The following is a 20359-nucleotide window of genomic DNA, read 5'->3' on the forward strand; positions in this document are numbered from 1 at the left end:
TGCAAACTCCACACAGACAGTGACCCGAGCCAGGAATCGAACCCAGGATCCTGGAGCTGTGAAGCAGCAGTGCTAACCACTGTGCTACCGTGCCGCCCCCATTAGACGATCTAATGGCGAGAATGATCAGGTGGAAAGGTCTGATAATTTATTACAATGCGGGTTGCCGAGGTTTAACATCAGAATTTGCATTATATCACTGGCTGGCAAGGAGGAGGGGCCGGGGGGGCAGTGATAATTACAACTCTACAACCGCCGACGTAAAACACGGTTTGGATCTCTCGTGAGATTTTCCACTCCTGCCACCGAGAAGCAGAAAATCCGGGAGCGGGGGTTGTGATCTGGGCCCTCTCCCAAGTGATCATCCTTGAACTCAGACACTCGGAGCAGGATTCTCTGGCTTCCCCATGGCATCCTCCTCAAGGTGGGAGGTGGCCCACCGTTGGTCAGTGACTGGATCGTCTGGACCCCCCCCAACCGCTGTCAACGGGATTTCCCATTGAATTCGCCCCACACTGACAGGAAATCCACCCAGGGGTGCTTCGTTGGCAGGACCAGAAGATCCCACCGATGTAAACAGCTGGAAAGTTCAGGTGTTGATCTCAAAAAACACTAGAAGCAGGAGGAGGCCATTCAGCCCGTCGAGCCTGCTCTGCTTTTCATAATGATCACGGCTGATCAGCAATTTCGATATCCTGACCCTGCCTTTCCCCTCCCTCTCCCCCCCCTCCCCCCTTCCCCCCCCCTCCCCTTCCCCCCTTCCCCCCCACTCCCCTTCCCCCCTCCGCCCCCACTCCCCTCCCTCCTCCTCCCTCCCCCCCCCTCCCTCCCCCTTCCTCCCCCCCCCCCCCCCCCCCCCCCCCCCCGTATCTATGTACATGGTGGCCCAGTGGTCAGCACTGCTGCCTCATAGCGTCAGGGACCCAGGTTCGGTACCAGGTGTGGATTTCTTCCCACAGCCCAAAAAGACATGCTGGTTAGGTGCACTGGCTGTGCTAAATTCTCCCTCAGTGCACCCAAAGAAGTATTCAGAATTAGTTTTTATACATGTTGCTTCTCAGTGATAGGGGGTCCATTTTCACCTTTGTGATTTGTGCGGTAATCTATTACAGTTGGGGGGGGGGGGGGGGGGTGGGGGTGCACTCCTTTAGCCATTCCCATTTCTTCCCATTTTTATCCCATAAAGGCATGCCGTGCATCCCATTGGATTACTGACTGGGAGCAGGGTGAAGTCACAGGTCCAATCCTGTGATAATTAAGGGGCTAACCCGAAAGCTAGTGAATTTACTATGAAATAAATCGGTTGGACTGAAACCTGGTGTTGTCAGACTTTTTACTGTAATTAAAATCATCATTTGAATATCACAGGACTCTGAACAGAGTAAAATATTTCAGTCGCCTAGCTATTCTGAATGGAAAACTACCGAAAAGCTCACCATACCTCATGTAAAATCTTACACCCGTGCTCTGGATCCCAGAATATAGTCGCAATGAGACAAAACTGCAAATTAACGGTTGCTACAGAATTAAAATAAAAGTGATTCAAGAGGGAAAGAGGAAATCACAAACTCATTGCAGATTAACCTGATGGTGATTCACATTGACTGGCGTGGACAGCACGGTGGCACAGTGGTTAGCACTGCTGCCTCACAACACCAGGGACCCAGGTTCAATTCCAGCCTCGGGTCACTGTCTGTGTGGAGTTTGCACATTCTCCCCACGTCTGCATGGGCTGCCTCCGGGTGCTCCAGTTTTATCCCACACTCCAAAAGATGTGTAAGTTAGGTGGACTGGCCATGCTAAATTATCCCTTAGCATCCAATGATATATAGGTCTGATGGAGTGACCATGTTAAACTGCCCCTTACCATCTAGAGTTGTGCAGGTTAGGTGGATCGACCGCGCTAAATAGCCCCTAAGTGCCCAAGGGTGTGTAGACTAGAATCATAGAATCTCTACAGTGCAGAAGGAGGTCACTCGAGTCTGCACCAACCATAATCCCACCCAGGCCCCATCCCCATAACCCCATGCACTCACTTTAGCTGATCCCCCTGACACTAAGGGGCAATTTAGCATGGCCAATCCACCTAACCCGCACATCTTTGTAAAGTAAGGGGCAATTTAGCATGGTCTGGTAAGCTGCTCTCTCCCCAGCATCACACCAATTTCCTTAAATCCTTGTCACACCTGTATGGGAAGGTGACTCTAACAAGCTGTCTGCAAAGTGCACCACCCAAATTGTACCAGCCTGGGCTCAGCTGGGGAGTGGAGACGCAGGGGCTGGACTGAGATCTGTCCGAGAGAGGAAGAAAATACATTTATGTAGCACCTTCCAGACCATTGGGTCATCTCAAGGTGCTTGACAGCCAATGAAGTACTTTGAAATGTCAGACGGATTAGTTAAAGCAAATCAATCAGGGAATTTAAAGAGCCCTGTATACATTCGACACCCTTTCTAATTGGGTTGAAGTTGCTGAAGTGGTTCAGTAGCAAAACTGTTCCTAATATGAAGATTTATTGTCAGTTATTGCTACAGTTATTTATCTGACCACATTTCCCTTAACTAAGAATGCAACATCCAAATCATCAGCTGCAATTGTTTAAATTTCCCCCCCAATATACATTATCATTTTGGGCTCACAGTCGCCACCAGTATTTCCAACACAACATTCTTCATTTTGGTTCTTTCTGGGTTACTTTGTGCACTAGGTCATCGACAACAGTGATCAGCAGTTTGAGGTCATCACTGCGCGACATGCGGTGATCACCGCTCTTTCGGAGGATGACATCCACATCGTCGCTCTTGAGTTGTTCTGCGACCTTGAGGGACGTCTGCCAGGGGACAAGCTCGTCGTTCATGCTGTGGAGGAGGCGCACTGGGCACGTGATGTCGATGCTGCTTTGTAGCAAGCAGTGCTCCTCCGCCTCCTTTACAAAGTTGTACTGAATGGTGTACATGCCACCCTCAATGTACTTGGAGGGCCTCTTATACTCACCCATCTTCGCAGCTTCCATTCTCACCTGTCGAGGTATGGGGAAAATGGAACACCAAAATTGAGTGCATGCTTCAAGTGAGGCGCATGAGGAGAGGCAGTGGCATAGTGGTATTATCACTGGACTAGTCATCCAGAGAACCAGGGTAATGCTCTTGGGACCCGGGTTCGAATCCCATCGTGACAGATGATGAAATTTGAATTCCATAAAAATCTAGAATTAAAACGTTTAATGATCACCATGAACTCACTGTCGATTGATGTCAAAACCCATCTGGTTCACTAGTGCCCTTTAAAGTTTATTTATTAGTCACGAGTAGGCTTACGTTAACACCGCAATGGAGTTACTGTGAAAATCCCCTAGTCACCACACTCCAGCACCCGTTCGGGTACACTGAAGGAGAATTTAGCATGGCCAATGCACCTAACCAACCAGCTCTTTCAGGCTGTGGGAGGAAACCCACACACACACACATGGGGAGAACGTGCAAACTCCACACAGACAGTGACCCGAGCCAGGAACTGAACCCGGGTCCTTGGCACTGAGAGGCAGCAGTGCTAACCACTGTACCACTGGCCTGTCCTCACCTTGTCTGACCTACATGTGACTCCAGATCCACAGCAATGCAGTTGATTCTTAAATGCCCTCAGAGATGGGCAATTAAAGCTGGCCCAGACAGCAGTGCCCACGTACCATGAACAAATAAAAAAAAACTCACCCATGTGTATTTTTATTTCAGATTTCCAGCATCCGCAGTATTTTGCTTGTATTTGATGTTTATAATTTTGAGTTTATTACACTTTTTTATTTTTAATATTTACTAAATTATTTTTATTTTTAATAAAACAAAAGTAAATAAACTCAAACTTAGAGCAAACTTGTGCATATAAGGACACGTGCCTGTTTGTAAATAGAACTCCCAGTCACCTGATGAAGGAGCAGCGCTCTGAAAGCTTGTGGCTTGTACTACTGAATAAACCTGTTGAACTTTAACCTGGTGTTGTGAAACTTCTTACTGCGCCCACCCCAATCCAACGCCAGCATCTCCACATCATGGATTTTTAAAATTCAGAGTCAAGTATATACGCAGATGAATAATGACTTTAACCATCAATATAAAAGATTAGAAGCTTGCATAATGCTCTATGAATAATAATACTGTTATGTCTTTTCTTAAATTTATTCATGGGACATGGGTGTCACTGGCTGGCCGGCATTTATTGCCCATCCTTAGTTGCCCTTGAGGGTCAGTTGAAAAATCAACCACATTGCTGTGGCTCTGGATTCACATGTAGACCAGACCGGGTAAGGATGGCAGATTTCCTTCCCCAAGGAACATCAAGAAACAGATGGATTTTTCTGACAATCGGCAATCGTTTCATGGTCATCAGTAGATTCTTAATTCCAGGTATTTTTTAATTGAATTCAAAATCCACCATCTACCATGGCGGGACTCGAACCCAGGTCCCCAGGACGCTAGCTGAGTTTCTGGGTTAATAGTCGAATGATGACACCATCGTCTCTCCCCAGATGCTGCCAGACCTGCTGCATTATCCAGCATTTTCTGCTTTTATTTCAAAATCAGACAAACTCGGTGATACACTCTATCCACTGTATCATTTACGTGCACTGTGGAAACATGTATATACAACTTAAAGTATAACCTTTGGAGGGAGTGTCCTTAATTCATGCTAACTAACCTTGTCGTTCATTGCTCTCAACATTGCAATTCCAGGACAGCGTAAACACATGAGGCATTTTCAAATTAACTTTCCTTATGCACAGCTGTCTTTCCCTCAATATAGAATGGGGCAGTGCAGTACTCAGAATAAATACATCTGGGAACCAAAAGAAAGGTGTGCGGGTTAGGCGTTAGTTGCCCCTTAGTGTCCCGGGATATGTAGGTTAGAGGGATCAGCAGGGTAAATATGTAGGCTTACAGAGATACGGCCTGGGTGGGATTGTCGTTGGTGTGAACTTGATGGGCTGAATGGCCTCTTTCTGCATTGTCGGGATTTTATGGAAATGTGGCGTGGGCTGATCTCAATTCCCTGAAGATTGTGATGGTGATTTTTTTTTCGTAATTAAAAATATAACTATGTAAAAGTACAAGTTTTTAAAGAAGTGACAGGAGGAGTTAAAAGCTCTGCAATGTGCAACGTGCAACGTGAACCTTGCAATACTGACAGCAAAACTTAAACGCTTCTGCGCTGCTCAATGCAAGTAAATAAGCAAACTGCCAGACATCTTGAGCATGCATAATGTGAATTCTGTACTAAAATTGTATGTTTAGTGAAAGTGTCAGTGGAGTGAGTGGGGCAAGAACACTGAGAAACTATACCCAGAGTGGGTAATTACGCATAATGGAAATAAAACGGCAGCAAATACACTGATCTTTGAAAAGGTATGACAATGTTTTGAGTATGCAACTTTTGTCACAATTTCTAAAGATTCATCTGTCTTGAGATGGTATAATTTCAGCAACTTTCTGTCCCTTTTGGTTAGCGAGTGAGTGAGAGTGTGAGTATGAGTGAGTGAGAGTGTGAGTATGAGTGAGTGAGAGTGTGAGTGAGTGAGAGTGTGAGTGTGTGAGTATGAGTGAGTGAGAGTGTGAGTATGAGTGAGTGAGAGTGTGAGTATGAGTGAGTGAGAGTGTGAGTATGAGTGAGTGAGAGTGTGAGTATGAGTGAGTGAGAGTGTGAGTATGAGTGAGTGAGAGTGTGAGTATGAGTGAGTGAGAGTGTGAGTATGAGTGAGTGAGAGTCCCGAGGCTCCACGGACCCAGGTTCAATTCCCGGCTTGGGTCACTGTCTGCGTGGAGTTTGTATGTTCTCCCCGTGTCGGCATGGGTTTCCTCCCACACTCCAAAGATGTGCGGGTTAGGTGGATTGGCCGTGTTAAATTGCCCCTTGGTGTCAGGGGGACTAGCAGGGTAAACACATGGTGTTCCGAGGATAGGGCCTGGGTGGGATTGGGATTGGGATTGGGATTGGTGTCGGGATTGGTGTCGGCGCAGACTCGATGGGCCGAATAGCCCCCTCCTGCACTGCCGGGATTCTGAGATTCTATTGCAGACGTGCGCATGTTGTAACACTCCCTGTTCCCCGCGCACTTTTTATTCACAGAATTATTCCAATGTTGGTGCATTTTCAATCTCCTACCTCGGGAGGGAGCTGGTTGAAAGCAGTTACGAAACTGTCAGCTGCCGTTGCTATACCAACCATCCCAGCCACCCTCTCCGGCCTCTCAAGGCCAGCCAATAGCATCAGCCAGCCACCCATGCTGGAGCCAACGAGAATCTGAAATAGAGGAGCGGATCAGTCAGCTCAGACACAAACTTAACATTTTTCACATCATAGCACCCTCCCCAAACTTGGAGGTGTTAGACAGCCAGTCTAAAAAAACAGGGATCTGTTTAAAGCACGTTCCAATGACACATTTTCATTTTGCCCTGGGTTTTAAATTAGGGAAATTCTACGAATAGCGCTGCCCCCATCTTTTGTTTTGCCTGTGTAGAGGCAAACTGCCTCTTCACTCACCAATCCTGGGACATGGATGGCGCTGGCTGGCCAGCATTTGTTGCCCATCCCTAGTTGCCTGAGGGCAGCTGAGAGTCAACCACATCGCTGTGGCTCTGAAGTCACATGTAGGCCAGACCAGGTAAGGATAACAGATTTCCTTCCCTAAAGGACATTAGTGGACCAGATGGTTTTTTTCCGTAAATTGACAATGGTTTCATGGTCATCAGTAGATTCTTAATTCAAGATTTTTTTTATTGAGTTCAAATTCCACCATCTGCAGTGGTGGGATTCAAACCCAGGTCCCCAGAACATTCAATGAGTTTCTGGATTAATAGTCTAGCGATAATACCACTGGGCCATCGCCTCCCCTGTACTCCTAATGAAGAGCAGCAAGATCCCAGTTTCGTGCGTGCCTGAGTGCGAGCGTGACTGAGTGCGTGCGTGACTGAGTGCCTGAGTGCGTGCGTGACTGAGTGCCTGAGTGAGTGCGCGCGCGCGAGCGAGCGAATGTCTGTGTACATGTACGTGTGTATGTGTGTGTGTGTGCGCGCGCGTGCATGCATGTACACGTGTGTGCATGAGTGGAGAGGGTGGTAAAGCATGAACAAATGATTGCTATTTCACAATTAATGCAGACTAAAAGAAGTTAGAAACAACTTGGTAAAAGAGCAAAGGTAAGAATGTAGCTATCACAGGGGTTTCCATGGCTGACCTGTGGTCCCGTGGTGAGATTATCCAAGACTGTCAGCACATCGTCCTTCCAATCTCTTAGCAAACAATCCTTGAAGTTCCCTTCAGAACTGCCACAACCTGTGTAATCAAACCTAGGCAAAGAAGAGTAGACCAGGTGAATGACTGATTGTAAAACATCATGTCAAACTAAATTCATATTTTAGAGATCAAATTTGACTTGAGTATAACCCATAACATGACCTCAGAAATTCTACATTTTACACGTCAAGTGTAAACTTTCCATCAATAAAATATTCAAGTTACTACAAAGCAGCTGTGATAAGGTAATCGAGTTTATCAGATACAGAATGATATTAAAGTGGGTGGCCTGACAGTTCATTGGCAGTACAATACCGGACTCTCAGCGCGGGAGACAGGACTTCGAGTTTCATCAACGCCTTTGATCTTCATCAAGGAACATCTTTGAGCAGACCACAAGTCCAGTTCCCTGGCCTCTTGGCAGTTCTCACTGTCAAGTTGCTTTTAACTGTAATTAGTTAAATCAATCATCAAAAAATCTCTTCCCAGATCATCCCTGTAGATCAAAGGATATTTATATCTCTACGCTTCAAACATTCAGTTATATCGCCGTGATTTTAAGTCATTGTTGGGTTTGCAAAGGAAACTCCAGATCGAAAATGGTCTCTATTCACTTTACTGAAATCTAAAATTGCTGTTCAGAGACTCTTCTGTTGTAGAGGTGCAGAACTCTCTTCACCTATATGTGAATTAAATTACATACTTTAAAATTATTGTAGATAATTAATGATGTGATTTCCAATCCGGAGACACTGAAGTGTTGAACAAGCTAAAGTTCCAGGCAATGGGGGGAGTTTTCCCGTCTGGTCCGTAGGAATCATAGCCACCGGGTGTGGACCATGCAAAAAGTCTGTTGATCTCGGACGGGATTTTCTGGTTTTCACAGAATCCCTACAGTGTATCCCTACAGGAGGCCATTTTCTTTGTTCTTTGTAAGGATGGATGCATTAATTTGATTCTGTACTTACCTATTTACAGACCGTCCCTCAATCTGTACTAACCTGTATCATAACGCTGGCATGGGCATGGGAGGGGCTGCCTACACCTACCTCCTGGTCTTGCTGCAAACTCCCATGGCACCCAACCATTCCTCCATGAGCCTCACCCCGTGAGACATGCCCCCACACCCACCCCCATCACCAGACACACAACAGCACTTAGCATTTATCTTTTTCCTCGGGTGGCACTGCAGAGCAGCATGGCGGCACAGTGATTAGCACTGCTGCCTCACAGTGCCAGAGACCCAGGTTCAATTCTGGCCTTGGGTCACTGTCTGCGTGGAGTCTGCACATTCTCCCCGTGTCTGCATGGGTTTCTTCAGGTGCTCAGGTTTCCTCCCACAGTCCAAGAATGTGCTCGTTAGGTGATTAGTCAGGGTAAATTGCTTCTTAGTGTCAGAGGGGCTAGCAGGGTAAATGTGTGGAGTTATGGGGATAGGGCCTGGGTACGATTGCAATCAGTGCAGACTCGATGGGCCGAATGGCCTTCTTCCACACTATAGGGGGTGCATTAGAAAAATCCTCAGGCTCCTTGGGTGGGAGGGTGGGTGTCGTTCCAGCAGCAGCTACCGCCTCCTCTATGGTGCTACCAAGCACAGGATCTGCTGGTCTCTGATTTGGGGAAAAAGAGCTGCCTCTATCCTCTCCACTGCCTGATGGCAGAAGGCAGAATGAACTTTCCTTTTAAGACTGCTTTTTTCGGGCAGTCCATGAGAAACCTACCCAAACACAACATGCCTCTCACTTCAAGTCAATGCTCTCACATTAACCCTGCTTTTCTCCACAGGTTCTTCCAGACCTGCTGTGATTTTCCAGCCTTTTTTTTCAGTCAGATTTCAGGTTTCCAGCAATCTGCAGTATTCTGCTTTTCAATACTTGCTGGAGATTCATGGAACGGTCAGATAAAGGTTTGTGTTCATGATCTCTGCACAGTGTCTTTCCAAAGTTAATCCAAGAGGGAAGCCATAAGGCCATAAGATATAGGAGCAGAAATAGGCCACTCAGCCCATCAAGTCTGCTCCGCCATTCAATCATGGCTGATATCTTTTTCATCCCCATTCTCCCAACTTTTCTCCGTAATCCCTGATCCCTTTATTAATCAAGAACCTATCTCTGTACTAAAAACACTCGATGACCTGGCCTCCACATCCTTCTGTGGCAAAGGGTTCCACAGAATCACCACCCTCTGGCTGAAGAAATTCCTCCTTATTTCTGTTTTAAAGGATCTCTCCCTGACCCTGAGGTTGGTTCTAGTTCTTCCTACTAGTGGAAACATCTTCTCCATATCCGCTCTATCCAGGTCTCACAGTGACCTGTAAGATTCAATAAGAACCGCCCTCATGCTTCTAAACTCAGAGTCCTGAACCATTCCTCATAAGACAAGCTCTTCACTCCAGGGATCATTCTTGTGAACCTTCTCTGGATCTTTTCCAAGTACGGTGACATTCAGGCATTTTCCCATCAAAGGACGGTAAATCAGCCTGAGCCACTTTGCTGCTCCTCTTACTGTCCAATTTCAGAGAGCACTGCGATTTCCTTTTCGTTCGTCCAAACACTACCTTTACACTCTCATGTTATGCTGGACTGAATCCACTGCAGACTGAAATCTCTGACTTTTGCCTTCTGCCTGGTGTCACAATGATGTGACATGTGCTTGTGTGATTTTAATCTTTAATTGCATTGGCTGGTCTCTCAAACAGTCATAAAAGGACTTCTAAAAAGTGAGCAAAGGCACGGACTTAAGATGGCTGCCACAAGTCACCTGAGGTCTGGCATTACAAGTTGACCCATTTTCTGGAAGGTTCTCTTGTGAATTAAAATGAATACATGTCAAGGCAACCTTCTATGGAATTTCACACCTGCTGAAATCAAGAACTACGTCAAAAGGAGAACTGAAACTGTAAAACTTAAACTATCAGGCACTTACTTTTTCCGTTTCTATAAGGTTACCTTTCAAGTAGAGACAGAACGTCTACCAAGACGAGAGCTGTATTCCAATCCCATCAAGATGGAAGATGGATCATTCAAGCATTAATGGCTGGGACACTACACAATCTAACCATGTAGGCGATAAAACAATAGCCACAGTCTATCCAGGCACGAACTAATCAATCACCTTCTGAAATCATCATGGGGAGAGAAGCTGAATGACTAGAATAACCATTTATAAATGTATTTTATTACAACACCTCCGGTGGAGGGATGGCCTCTGGTATCGTCCCCAACACCAACCCACCTCCTTTAAAGGCTCTCCTTCAGGGGCGGAAGATTCTGGGCCAACTCTGGTTTCCCTCTCCACGAGTTTCTCCAGCATTTTCTGTTTTTATTTCTCCATTACTCTTTCAAACAAGCTTTTTTCTAAGGGGCGAGGGCCCTCAAGCTATTAATTCTGTCAAGTTTGATCAGTGAGACGCGTGGGATAAGTGCGTGGCGGAGAGGGCTTCGCACTTACACTCGGCAGATATTTATTTGTTCCCAGGGAAATGGTAGCAGAGCAGACAAACGCCAAAGGACATAAACGGGGGGACCCTGGTGTTGGGAAAGCACGTGGATCTAATTGTTTTGATTTGAAGGCTTTTTCAGCGCACGCACATTACATCGAGTGAAAACATCAACTTTGGCTCCAGCGCAAGTACAAAGGGGGTGGAATTCCTGTCACAGCAAGAACATCTGCCTGCGCATATTTCGCCTCATAATTAGCAAGCTCGCCCACAAGGTGCAGGTTACAAAACCCGATATTCCCACGTTGCGGGGGGGGCTACTGACTGTGATGAGGTGAGTGAGACAGGCTGGACTGCCCAGCCTGTGCCTTGCTGATCTCCCCTGCGCTACAAGAGTGTTCAAAACCAGGCAGGGAAACAGCCACTTTCCAGGAGAGGAGGAACTGCAGTCCCTTCCAGGCCTCTCGTATCTTTCCCGAGGAGTTTTAAATGATGAACGACAAAGATTCACCAGTTGAGTCGTGCAAAGGTCAGCCTCCCCCTCTCTCATCACCGGCACCAGTTAGTCCCTCTGAGACTTCCCTGAGCTGTTCACTCTCACAAAGGTTTCAAGCCTCATCAATTTCTTTGGCTGCACTTTGAACATTGCAAATGTAACTCAAAATGCATTCCTCCTGTGAAATACTCCCTTTGGTATTGTAATAATTACTTGGCACAGGGTGTGGTGTAAATAGAATAATCCTCTGTCAAATGTAAACACAGCTATATGTACACGGTGGTATTTAAACACCAAACTTAACCCCACTTCTTAACCAACCACACAACCATCCTCTGAGAAGCAGAACGTCAGCTCGGTAACACAGCACACTTCTGAGTTAAGGAAGTTGTAGATTCTCCCCATGTCTGCGTGGATTTCCTCCGGATGCTCCGGTTTCCTCCCAAAGATGTGTAGGTTAAGTGGATTGGCCAAGCTAAATTGCCCCTTGGTGTTGGGGGGTGGTGGTGGTGGTGGTGGGCTAGCTGGAGTAAATGCATGGGATTATGGGGATAGGGCCTGGGTGGGATTGTGGTCCAGGCAGATTCAATGGGCCGAATGGCCTCCTTCTGCACTGAAGAATTCTACGATCTAGATTCTAGCCCTCTTCCAGACTACCTAATCTTTGCTGACACTGTTGGAAATTCTTCAGATGATACTTTAGCCTGTATCCTGACATAAATGGACATAAATGATCTAATGTCATTCTTCAAAGAGGACCAGAGGAACTCTCCTGCCGTCCTTGACCTATATATTGATCCCTCAAACCATCACTGACAGATTACTTCATCATTTTTGCATGCGCACAAATTTATGTCTTTTTATCAATTCATCCACGGGACATGAGTGTTGTTGGCTAGGCCAGCACATATTGCCCAGACCTAATTGTCCTCGAGAAGATAGAGGTGCAACGTCTTCTCGAACTGCTGCAGTCCCTGTGCTGTAGGCACACCCACAGTGCTGTTAGGGGGAGAGTTTCAAGACTTTTGACCCAACAACAATGAAAGCACAGTGATACATTTCCAAGTCAGGTTGGTGAGTGGCTTGGAGGGGAACTTGCAGGTGGTGGTGGTGTTTCCAGCACTGTTGCCCTTGTCCTTCTAGGTGGTAGTGGGTTTGGAAGGAGCGTTGGCTACAGTACTGCTGTGACTATACTGCAAAAGTACTTTCTTAGCTGTGAAGTGTCTTGCACAGCGCTATACAAATGCAAGTTCTCTCTCTCACTCCAAAAGCAGTGGAATAGGTAAACAGACACAGTGGATACTAGCAACAGGGTTGGAATCTCAAAATGTTGGGTGTTTGTGGGGAGATCAGGGGAGGCGATGATCTAGTGGTATTATCGCGAGATTATTAATCCAGAAACTCAGCTCATGTTTTGGGGACCTGGGTTCGAATCCCTCCATGGCAGAATTTGAATTCAGTAAACAAGAAATATCTGGAATTAATAATCTACTGATGACAATGAACCATTGTTGATTGTCAGAAAAACCCATCTGGTTCATTAATGTCCTTTAGGGAAGGAAATCTGCCATCCTTACGTGGTCTGACCTACATTGGGGCCACACCAGGTAAGGATGGCACAGTGGCAAACACTGTTGTCTCACAGCATCAGGGACCCGGGTTCGATTCCCAGCTTGGGTCACTGTCTGTGCAGAATCTGTGCATTCTCCCCGTGTCTGCGTGGGTTTCCTCCGGGTGCTCCAGTCACCTCCCACAGTCCAAAGATGTGTGGGTTTGGTGGTTTGGCTAAATTGCTCTTTATTGTCAGGGGTATTAGCCGGGTAAATACATGGAATTATGGGAATAGAGCCTGGGTGGGATTGTGGTCGGTGCAGACTCGATGGGCCGAATGGCCTCCTTCTGCACTGTAAGGATTTTATGATTCTATGATACATGTGACTCCAGAACCACAGCAATGCAGTTGACTCTCAACTGCCCTCCAAGGGCAACTAGGGCTGGGCAATAAATGCTGGCCAGCCAGTGACACCCATGTCCCACAAATGAATAAACAAAAAGATTTGGGCTCTTTGTGCAGTGAAATCACAATCGCGTGTTTAATAAAGAGAAAGCATTTAAACAGTTAAGAAATGCCCGACGGCTACATGCTTAGAATATCGACTTCGATTTGAACTTTCAAAGTTCAAATGCTAATCAGCATTATTTATGAAGCAAATATATTTCCTGCGGTGCTTAGTAACAAATTCAATCCAGCAGATTTAGTCCAGTGGCCAACCATTGTGAGCAATGAGTGGAAAGCAGCTGAATAGATTGCTAACCATTGAAACGCAGAACATTTTGAAGAGTAAGTCAACAGGACATTATGTGACCTGTCCGTTCCTCTCCTAGCTGTTCCATTTTATTTACATCATTGGTCACTTTGATTAAGTTGGTCCACTGTGGGAACATCTGAATGTCAATGTTACAGCTCAACAAGCAGGGGCGACAGAACCAACTGCACCAATGATTTTATCATTCTACACCATATCAAGCCATCTATTTCCATCCAATTAAATATTTCAGAAATGTATTTTGTTATTCATTTATCTCGATGTCTCTTTCGTGCCCCAAGTTTAAAAAAGTAGAGTTTATTTATTGGTCGCGAGTAAGGCTTGCATTAACACTGCAACAAAGTTACTGTGAAATTCTCCCAGTCGCCACACTCCGGCACCTGTTCGGATCAATGCACCCTAACCTGCACGTCCTTCTGACTGCAGGAGGAAACCCATGCAGACACGGGGAGAACATGCAGGCTCCACACAGAAAGTGACCCAAGCCAGGAATCAAACCCAGGTCCTTGGTGCTGTGAGGCAGCAGTGCTAAACACTGTGCCATCATGCCGCCCCAAGTTTAAAGTTTAATTATTAGTGGGCTTACATTAACATTGCAATGAAGTTACTGTGAAAATTTCCTAGTCCCCACACTCCGGCGCCTGTTCAGGTACACTGAGGGAGAATTTAGCATGGCTAATGCACCTAACCAGCACGTCTTTCTGACTGTGGGAGGAAACCGGAGCACCCGGAGGAAACCCACACAGACACAGGGAGAACGTGCAGACTCTGCACAGACAGTGACCCAAGCCAGGAATCGAACCCGGGTCCCCGGCACTGTGAGGCAGCAGTGCTAACCACTGTGCCGCCGTGCCGCCCTCTCACCGCCCCAGATATTGAAAAGCAAGCCAAAGGAGGTCACTCTCGCTGCGCCAGTGATAATGCGGATGCAGATGTGTGTGGATCGAACAGATGTGGCGGATGCAGGTGTGGGTGGACGTGGACAGGCAAGCCAAGATCAAAGGGTGCAACCAGCAATATACTAGAGAACGGAAGCGAAACTTAGAGATGTAACTTTTAATAATCATCTCAACATTTAAAAGAATGTGTAAACTCTCAGTGACTTCACAGTGTGGTTCAAACTCAGCTAGGTCAACATAAACAGCAAATTTGGCAGCTTACATCCTGAAGGAATGGGGCTGAGCCAACAAACCCACTATAATTTATAATTTCACAATCCTGATCTGTTCATTAAGAATAAAGTACAAATAAGGGAGGCCATTCAGCTCATCTATTTCATCCACGCTCCATGTGATACCTCACACTGTTTTAAACTGCCTGAGCAAGTCAGAGGTGGCTTTTCCAGAGTTCTTTTTATCCCTCTGGACCCTGAGCTTTTCTCTGGTGTCCTGCCTCTCCCAGGGGATTACACGGTGAGGGGGTTAGGGAGTGTTTCACCATGATGCCCCAGTAGTCATGTGTGGGACCCGGTTTGACACACCAGCTGATATTATTCATACCTTTAAATAAAAACCTACAGCACACTATCTAGCCTTACTTCATTGACTGGTTTTAACCTTCACCACGGCAGCAGTGACTAGCACTGCTGCCTCACAGAGCCAGGGACCCGGGTTCGATTCCTGGCTCGGGCAACCATCTGTGTGGAGTTTGCACATTCTCTGCATGGTTTCCTCCGGGTGCTCCAGTTTCCTCCCACAGTCCAAAGATGTGCGGGTTAGGTGGTCTGGCCATGCTAAATTGCCCGAGTGTTAAGGGGACTAGCTAGGGTAAATGCATGGGGTTACGGTGATAGGACCTGGGTGGGATTGTGGGCAGTACAGACTCGATGGGCCAAATGACCACCTTTTGCACTGTAGGATTCTCTGATTCATTATATCCAGAAGCCCATTCTAAGAAGCGGTCTCTGTCTGACATCATTCTGCGCTGATAACTTTGACAAGGTACCTGACATAGGAGTAGCCAGCAGATCGACAGAAGTTCTCCAAAGCCACGGCTTTCTCTGCATTCATGCTGGACATGAATCCCGACAGGAAGACAATTCCAGGGTTCTGCGCAGAAATTCTGTGATAGGCCAAACGAGGCAAGGACAGCCTGGTGAGGAACTGGATGGAAGACATCTCTCTGTGGATGAAGAAAGAAGTCATTTTTTGCTGCAATTAGAGACGCGTTTCTGACAAGCCAACTCATTTTGTGGGGCAGCACAGTAGTTAGCACCACTGCCTCACTGCGCTAGGGACCCGGGTCTGATTCAACTCCCTTCCTAACAGTCAGTGTACCTACACCTTATGGAGCGGGGCATTAATTGCTGGTGTAGTCAGCAATATCTATATCCCATGACTGAATAAAGACAGAAACCATGCACGGCAGTGGCAAAAAAAGGGTCACTGGCCTCAGGTCACCATCTGTGTGAAGGTTGCACATTCTCTCCGTGGGTCTCCTCCGGGTGCTCTGGTTTTCTCCCACACTCCAATGATGTGCAGGTTAAGTGGATTGGCTATGCTATATTGCCCCTTAGTGTCAAGGAGATTAGCAGGGTTAACACATGGGGTTACGGGGATAGGAACTGGGTGGGATTGTAGTCGGTGCAGACTCGATGGGCTGAATGGCCTCTTTCGACACTTTATGGATGCTATGAAATTTCTATGAAAATCTCAGGCAAGCTATTTGAACATGGAGGCCGTCACAAGCTGACACAGCACTGCATCCACCCAAAGTTCAAGCACACTTTCCCTCTCGGCCAGTGGGAGCGTTAACATTGTACTCTTCCACATAAAATACAGCACAAAAACAGACCATTGGAACCAACAGGCACGAGTCTTGTGCTCCACAAGTGTAGCCTCCTGCTTTTTGTGGTCCAACCCTATCCACAAAACCTTCTATTTCCTTCTCCCCCACCATGGATCCAAGGATGAGCAAACCCAAAATATCAGTGGTTAACACTGCTGCTTCACAGCGCCAGGGACCCGGGTTCGATTCCTGGCTTGGTTCACTGCCTACGTGGAGTCTGCACGTTCTCCGCGTGAGTTTCCTCCGGTTTTCTCCCACAGCCCAAAGATGTGCAGGTTAGGTGGATTGGCCATGTTAAATTGCCCCTTAGTGTCGGGGGGGATTAACTAGGGTAAACACATGGGGTTGTGGTCGAAGCAGACTCGATGGGCCGAATGGCCCCCTTCTGCACAGTAGGATTCTACGATCTGCTTTGGTGAGAACCCTGAACTGAGATCGAGTTTGCTGGAACTGCCTTGGTTTATGTCGCTCACTCCTCGAGTGCCCTCGCAAAGGCTCCGGTGAGCCACCTTCTCAAAGTGCTGCGTGTGCAGTGAATGCACGCCCACAAGTTAGGGAGTTCTCGAGTTTGTGGCTGCTGCCAACATTCTGGAACTCACTCCCTAATAGCACAGTGGATGTTCCTACAACACACAGACTACATTGGGGTTAGCGTAACCTTAACCCTAATGCAGCAGTTCAAGTAGGCAGCTCACCACCACCTTCTCAAGGGCAATTAGGGATTGGCAATTAATGCCAGCCCAGCCAGCGACATCCACATCCCTTGAATGAATTTTTTAAAATAGCCACACTGTAGGAAGTGACATAGTTCCAAGTCAGGAAGGTTTGGTGTTCCCCGATAGTAGATCAAAGTTCAAAATTGCACTCTCCAATGTGTTCACAAGGTTCCTTATTCTATCAGTCTGGGTGGTCAACAAGCCCAAGATTGGGTGTTATTCCTTTTCTTGTCAGCTTGGATCTTGTCTCGCTTCTGGAGATAATTAATTGGATTCAATTTGAATTGTTTTTTGGAGCAAGCAAGGAGATACTTTAAGGGATTTGACCCTCTGACAAAGGGTCATCCAGACTCGAAATGTTGGCTCTATTCTATTGAGGCAGCACAGTGGTTAGCACTGCTGCCTCACAGACCCAGGGACCCAGCCTGGGGTCACTGTCTGTGTGGAGTTTGCACATTCTCCCCGTGTGGGTTTCCTCCAGCTGCTCCGCTTTCCTCCCACACTCCAAAGACATGCATTAGCCGTGCTAAATTGTCCCTCAGTGTACCCAAACAGACAACAGAGTGTGGCGACTAGAGGATTTTCACAGTAACTTCACTGCAGTGTGAATGTCAGCCTACTTGTGACACTAATAGATAAACTTTACTATTCTCCCTCCACAGACGCTGCCAAAATTCTCCAGCATTTTATAGCGTCATAGAGGTTCACAGCATGGAAACGGGCCCTTTTGGTCTCAGATCCCAGCTCTTTGTAAATTTACTTTTATATCATGTTGGAGTAAGGGTTTGCCTGGTCCACTCTGCACACTGGCTTTGTAACCTGCGGTAAGAATTAACCAAAACAACGTAACCCCCTCTCCAACCCCACTGACTGTAACTTTCATAATGGAATAAAAATAAACCCCCTCCCCACCCTCCACCCCCTTCCTCTCCTAGTTGAAGGCATTGAGTCAATGCCCATCTCCTCATTGGGATTTGAGTAGTTGCCTTCCTGCTCCCAGCGCTGTTTCCAGCCCAGCCCAGCCCAGCATGCGGAGTGCGGCAGCTCCCACTGGGACAACCTGTACCTCCCACCGCGTAGATAAACAGCAGCAATACCTTAACCAGGACTACACCAGGAAAGCAATTAAAGCAAACCCTTAACTTTAACCCCGATAACGCTGAATCATCGCTACGGACAAAGAACAAGGACAAAAACACTAGAAGCGTTTCCTCTACTTCGCTTCTCGCAATTTTCTCCCTCTCTTAAACCTTGTTTCTTTTTTCTTCCCTCTCTCTCCTTCACTCCCTTATCTTGCTCACCAAGTTTCATTTCACACCCGTTCCTCAATAATGTTCCATGTATTTTTTTATTACAGGGGTCCATTCTGTTATTCACTCAAACGCATGAGTTGTGTTTATGTAGCTGGCAATGCATTAAGACATTAACTTATTTACTGGAGCTTTTAAAATTCATTTCAGTTAACTCTTTGATTTCATATATTGAATTAAGCCCTTCATTCATTAATATGTTAATTCATTCACCCTTTCACTTTCCGCCTATTTAATTGATGCTAATGAATATGCACTGTGCCTCACAGCGCCAGGGACCTGGGTTCGATTCCCGGCTTGGGTCACTGTCTGGCGTTTCTACATTCTCCCCGTATCGGCGTGGGTTTCCTCAGTGTGCTCCGGTTTCCTCCCACAGTCCGAAAGATGTGCTAGATAGGGTGCATTGACCCGAACAGGCGTCAAGTGTGGTGACAAGGGGAATTTTACAGTAACTTCATCGCAATGTTAATGTAAGCATTACTTGTGACTAATAGATAAACTTTAACTTTACTGCTGCCTTACAGCACCAGGGACCCAGGTTTGATTCCACAACTGTGTGGAGTTTGCGCATTCTCCCCGTGTCTGCATGGGTTTCCTTGGGGTGCTCCGGTTTCCTCCCACAGTCCAAGGATGTGTAGGTTAGGTGGATTGGCCATGATAAAATTGCCCCTTTGTGTCAGGCGGGATTAGCAGAGTAAATACATGGGTTTACAGAGATAGGGCCTGGGTGGGATTGTTGTCAGAGCAGAGTCAATGGGCTGAATGGTCTCCTTCTGCACTGTACAGATAATGTAATTCTATTTCAGGTATTTTGTAACATTAGCTGGGTAAACACATGGGTTTACTGGGGTAGGATCTGGATGGGATTGTTTTCAGTGCAAGTTCAATGGGCCAAATGGCCTCCTTCTGCACTGTAGGGTTTCTATGAATTAGCATGTGGTATTTCCCCCTTCCCCCGGGCAGTTAATGAATATACAGAATGGTGCTACATCTGTATAACACCTTTGAATGATGTTAAATATTATATTTCAGAGTTCTTGGACCTTCTCCCAATTAATTTGTTTTAAATTCTTATGGTTTATTTTTTTCTGAAGCATTTTGTTTAACAGGCAATTATTTACTCTGTGTTGGTTCTCCTGTTCAATTAATCTTTGAAGGCATCATTTGAAAAAAAGAGTGGTCTGCCTCTAATTAAGCTGCGAATAAATAAAATATGACTCAATGATGTTGTAACAGCAACCTATGAAAGGGGATGTAGAAAGAAAAATAATACCTGTATTTGTGTAGCATCTTATCAAGTTCAAACATCAGAAGGTGTTTCACATAATGAATTGTTGTGTGGAAAAACACAGCTGCCACTTCCCACAAGCAACATAATGCGAGGGACATTTGATGTACAGTCTGCTGAGAGAGAACAACTTCAGCAATATAGCACTCCTTACTCGCAGCATTGGTGTTTGCCTATTTATCACCTGGAGTCTAAATGCACAGCCTTCTGTGTCGAGCTGACATGTACTGGATTAATATAGTATAAATGATTGTATTGCATTGTTTGGAATGCAGAATGTTTTTCCAAACCTTCTGGGGAATATTTACATGGTAAGAAGTCTCACAACAGACTTCTTACTGTGTTTACCCCAGTCCAACGCCGGCATCTCCACATCATGAATATTTACATGGGAATTTCTGGAAAATGTTGTTCCAATTCTCAATCCTGAAAGTTATTGACTGCAGAGCCTAATACGAGCAAAACAGCTCATGGCAAAATAATTAAATTGCACAAAAAAAGACTTCACATTTATGCACTGGATCGTTAATCCAGCAATCTTTAATCTTTACTCCAAATATCTTTAATCTTTGATCTGGGCCTGTACTCATTGCAGTTTAGAAGGATGAGGGGTGATCTTATTGAAACTTACAGGATACTATGCGGCCTGAATAGAGTGGACATGGAGAGGATGTTTCCACTACCGGGAAAAATAGAACCAGAGAACACAAC

The 20359-nt window shown here is 46.2% G+C and overlaps 1 protein-coding gene across 2 annotated transcripts; it reads right to left on the minus strand.

Moving 5' to 3' along the window:
- Positions 1-1316: 1316 nt before the first annotated feature.
- Positions 1317-18203, minus strand: LOC145359919 (palmitoyl-protein thioesterase ABHD10, mitochondrial-like). 2 transcript variants are annotated; one of them, XM_080214784.1, is made up of 5 exons: positions 18148-18203; positions 15492-15668; positions 7227-7338; positions 6155-6292; positions 1317-3020 (listed from the first exon to the last, which is right to left on the minus strand). In XM_080214784.1, exons 2-5 carry the CDS (start codon positions 15662-15664, stop codon positions 2673-2675), a joined length of 771 nt encoding a protein of 256 aa, XP_080070910.1. In that variant the 5' UTR covers positions 15665-15668; positions 18148-18203; the 3' UTR covers positions 1317-2672. The 2 variants fall into 2 exon arrangements, with proteins under 2 accessions (XP_080070910.1, XP_080070911.1); XM_080214785.1 differs by lacking the exon at positions 18148-18203 and adding an exon at positions 17811-17907.
- Between the last annotated feature and the right edge of the window lie 2156 nt (positions 18204-20359).

The sequence above is a fragment of the Carcharhinus amblyrhynchos genome, chromosome 29 (assembly GCF_965287045.1).
Source record: "Carcharhinus amblyrhynchos chromosome 29, sCarAmb.v2.hapA, whole genome shotgun sequence".
NCBI classification, from domain to species: domain Eukaryota; kingdom Metazoa; phylum Chordata; class Chondrichthyes; order Carcharhiniformes; family Carcharhinidae; genus Carcharhinus; species Carcharhinus amblyrhynchos.

What these genes read in the sequence shown, in the direction of transcription:
- LOC145359919 (XM_080214784.1), bottom strand. Translation starts at nt 15,664, where the DNA reads ATGTCTTCCATCCAGTTCCTCACCAGGCTGTCCTTGCCTCGTTTGGCC. An exon ending in GCTGGCTACTCCTATGTCAG is followed by an intron (nt 7,339 to 15,491) that starts GTACCTTGTCAA and finishes TTCTTTGCCTAG; the next exon opens with GTTTGATTACACAGGTTGTG. An exon ending in TCAACCAGCTCCCTCCCGAG is followed by an intron (nt 3,021 to 6,154) that starts GTAGGAGATTGA and finishes ATACCTCGACAG; the next exon opens with GTGAGAATGGAAGCTGCGAA.